We start from the raw sequence: 4259 nt of genomic DNA on the forward strand, positions 1-4259 counted from the left end.
TACAAAAGGAAAGTTCAAGGTGTTTTGGATGAAAGACGAGGATTTTGCAATTCACAATTTCAGGCTTTTGTCCACTGATAAAGAGGCAATCGAGTTGGGTAAATATGCTGAAAAGAGGGGGGAAGTACATCTTTTTGTTAAGCATGATCCTAAAGAACTGCCAGCTACTCCAATTGTTCTCCTCAGGGTACTTGATGGTTGATGGTTCAAAGAAGAAAGCCATGAAAGTTCAATCAAATGAACCAAAGAACAAGGACAAGCAGTTGGATGGTTCAAATAAGAGAGGGAAGCAAGGGGTTGTGGAGGCTACAAAGAAGAAAGGAGAAGCAAAAGAACCAAAGAACAAGGGGAAGCAAGTGGCTGTGGAGGCTCCAAAGAACAAGGGAAAGCAATTGGTTGTGGATGCTACAAAGAAGAAAGGGAAGCAATTGGATGTGGATGCTACAAAGAAGAAAAGGGAAACAAATGAACCAAAGAACAAGGGGAAGCAAGTGGTTGTGGAGGCTCCAAAGAAGAAAAACCAGCCATTTAAACCTCCTTCCAAGAAGCAAGTGGATGCACCAGTGAAGTTACCCGGTCTTCATGATTTTTCTGTTGAAAAAATTTCTCCAACAAAGAGGCCTGCAAACTTCAAACTGCCAGTGAGGAAGTCTGATAGGTTAAGAAGCAATGTTGTCCAGTCAAAGTCCAACAGTAGAAAACTTGTATTGTTGCTTCTAGATGGTGATGATGAAAGGGAGGCTGTTGTTGATAATGCAAATGTAGATGCTACTGCAAATGGAGATGCTAGTGGTGACAATGATGCCATTACTGTAAATTATCCCATTGTTGATGGAGTTGCTGCCAATGATTCAACTGTTAATGAAGATGCTGGCAATGTGCATGTGGTTGTTACTGGAAAGAAGAATGGCAAACAACCTAGATTTGATGATGTATATGAAGATGATGATTCTTTCATTCCATAAAGTGACACTGAGGATTCCACAGCTTCTGTACATTTCAGTGATAGTGAAGAGGAAAGAGCTGCAAAGGTTAATGATGATGGATTTGAAGGCATACCAGTTGGTGTTGCTAAAGCTTTGTTAAATGAGCAGATAAGGCAAATAGAAGAAGGTACCTATGAAGTAGATGGTGGTGGTGCAGAAACTGTGCTTCCTTAATATCATGATGCTTTTGATGGTGACCATGAAATGGAGGCTACTTGGGAAGATGAAGAGTTACATAGTATGTCTGAAGGTAATGATGATGATGTTATTGTGAGGAACAGGCGTATGAGGTTTCATGCTGAGGATATGAGGGAAGAATTTAACTTTAGAGTAGGTATGGAATTTATTTCATTGGAAGAGTTTAAGGTTGCTGCTAAGGACCATTCTGTTCTGACTGGAAGGGAGATTTATTTCCCCAAAAATGACACAACCAGGGTTAGGGCTGCTTGCAAGAAGGATTGTAAATGGGTTATGTTGTGCAGCAAAGTGGGTGGGAAACAAACTTTTGCAATTAAGACATTGAGTGGCCCTCATAGTTGTGTCAGAGTATTCAACAATAAGAATGCTACTTCCAAGTTTGTTGCTAAGAAATTGGTGGAGAAACTGAGGGGTTCAAGGACAATGAGGCTCAATGATGTTGTTGATGAGATGAGGTTGGGTTTTTCCACTGGCATCACAAGGTATAGAGCTTGGAAGGGAAGACAACTTGCTTTGCAGGTAGTTGAGGGAGATGCAAGCAAACAATACACATTGCTCTATAAATTCAGTGTTGAACTGAGGAGGGTTTGTGCAGGAAATACATGCAAAATGCAGTTGGAGAGTCCTGCTGGAAGCATACAACCTAGGTTTGGCAGATTCTATATGTGTCTAGAAGGTTGTAAGAGGGGATTTCTTCAGGGTTGTAGACCCTTTATTGGATTAGATGCCTGTCATCTAAAGACAATGTATGGAGGTATTCTCTTATGTGCTGTAGCAAGGGATCCTAATGACCAAAACTTTCCCTTGGCTTTTGTTGTAGTGGAGTTAGAGTGCAAGGAAAGCTGGCAGTGGTTCCTTGATCTGCTACTGCTTGATATTGGTCCAGATAGAAGGTGGATCTTCATATCTAACCAACAGAAGGTAAAGTAATTTATTTTTCTTTGTTATCATGTTGAGTCTTATTTCATTATACTACATGATTATGAGTTTCTGCTTGTCAACATGCTACTAGGGGCTACTGAGCTTTTTGGAGGGATTTTAACACAGGTTCTGTTTGAGGCATCTTTATGCAAACTTCAAGAACAGGTTTGGAGGTGGGGTTGTAATTAGAAACCTTATGATGGCAGCTGCAAAGGCTACTTATCGCCAGCAGTGGGAAGAAAAAATGTTGGAGCTGAGGGAACAAAATAATGCAGCATGGGAGTGGATGATGGGAATACCTACCAGGTCTTGGTGCAAGCATGACTTCACCTTCTACCCCAAGTGTGATGTGCTCATGAACAACTTGTCAGAGTCATTCAACTCCACAATTCTATTGGCAAGGGACAAGCCAATTCTGACCATGATGGACTGGATCAGAACATACTTGATGGGAAGGTTTGCAACTTAAGGGAGAAGTTTCACAAGTTTAGAGGGGAGGTAATGCCTAAGCCTTTGAGGAGGCTGGCATGGGAGACTGACAAGGCTTCTCATTGGTTTCCAACCATGTCCTCAGAATGGAGATTTGAAGTGAAGCACATTGTAACAGGTATGGTTTCCAACATTAATTTATTTTACTTTCATGGATAATTGTTGTACTAATCCAGCAATATGTTGCAAACAGGTGAGAGATTTGTGGTGGACTTGAGCAAAAGTTCATGCACATGCAATCTGTTTGATTTAGTTGGCATACCATGCAGGCATGTAGTGGCTGCCATAACATGTAAAAGGATGAAATCAGAGGACTTTGTGCATCCATACTATAAGAGAGCTGCATATGAAGCCACATATGGGCATGAGATCACTCCTATCAATGGCCAAAAGTTATGGCAGCCTACAAATGACCCTGAGATACTTCCTCCCAAAAAGAAGAGAGGGCCTGGAAGGCCTAAGAAGCTGAGAAGAAGGGACCCCTTTGAAGATTTAGGTAGCACAAGACTCAGCAGGACTGTTCCTAAACACAAATGCAGCAGGTATGGTCAGCATGGCCATAATTCAAGGAGATGCCCAAATCCAGTGGAGAGTCAAGAACCAGAAGCAGGACAAGGATCTGAACTAGAACAAGTTCCAGTTGCAGCAGGACAAGGATCTGAGCCAGTTCAAACACAAGAGGATGCATCTCAGGTCATCAATGCCACACAAGAAGCAAATGTAAGTAAACTTATAGCATGCTAACTTAATTTAAACAGATCTACAAATTTATGTAACTTTCTCATAAAAAATAATTACAATATTCATATTTTTCAACATCAGATTCAGTTTGATGAAATACCTGCCATGCTAAGGGAACAATGGGATCAAGACATGGCAAGATTGCACACTGTTCATGGAGCAGGGCCATCTAATGTTGGTAGTGGAAGTGGATCTGCTGGTGCTGCTGCTGTTCAAGAGGAGCTATCTCAAGTTGTTCAAGCACTCCAATCTCAAGTTTCTAAATGAGAGGGTTGAAGGTTGTTGTGGTTAGTAAGGGCTCGGTTGTGGAGTAATAATGGAGGGCTGAAAGATATTTAATGTGAACAGACCAAGTGAGAATATTTTGTGGTTTGTTTGCATTACTTTTGACACCACATGGTTGCACATTTTGATATAGTTTAGGCAGCACATGGGTTGCAATGTTTGATGCTGTTTTTTTATGTAATTTGGACCACTTAAGCTTTGTTTAGGACCATTTTGTATTCTGAATGTGTGGATGTGTGGACCACTTGACATTGAATTATCAAGCTTGATGTTGTTGACATTACATTAGTCAAAGATTCTCTCTTTCACTTTACTTTATGTGTCTTGTAGTTCTTTTTACCTTTCAATTACAAATGCTTCATTATATAGATCAAAACAATGTTGAAAAAAGAAACAATTCCATTGCCATTTCTTCTGAATTTAGGAACTTGTTACAATTAAAACTCCATCACATGATTCTACATAAACTCAACCAACCTACCCAAATAACTTCCAAAACATCAACATGAAACCTTACACAACATGAAACCTTACACAACATGAAACAGTACAACATAACTTCCATTCCCTTCTCATATTACATTTTTCTTCCATAAAGGAAGCAAAAGCTAACAACCCAAGCTAACACAACAATCAGTA

At 40.2% G+C, this 4259-nt stretch overlaps 1 protein-coding gene across 1 annotated transcript; it reads left to right on the forward strand.

Annotated features, from left to right (window-relative positions):
- Positions 1–1190: 1190 nt before the first annotated feature.
- On the forward strand, positions 1191–3602 carry LOC130744588 (uncharacterized). The gene is made up of 4 exons (XM_057596759.1): positions 1191–2110; positions 2271–2561; positions 2864–3314; positions 3417–3602. The coding sequence occupies exons 1-4, from the start codon at positions 1191–1193 to the stop codon at positions 3600–3602; spliced, it is 1848 nt and encodes a 615-aa protein (XP_057452742.1).
- The last annotated feature ends 657 nt before the right edge of the window (positions 3603–4259 follow it).

The sequence above is a fragment of the Lotus japonicus genome, chromosome 3 (assembly GCF_012489685.1).
Source record: "Lotus japonicus ecotype B-129 chromosome 3, LjGifu_v1.2".
NCBI lineage: Eukaryota > Viridiplantae > Streptophyta > Magnoliopsida > Fabales > Fabaceae > Lotus > Lotus japonicus.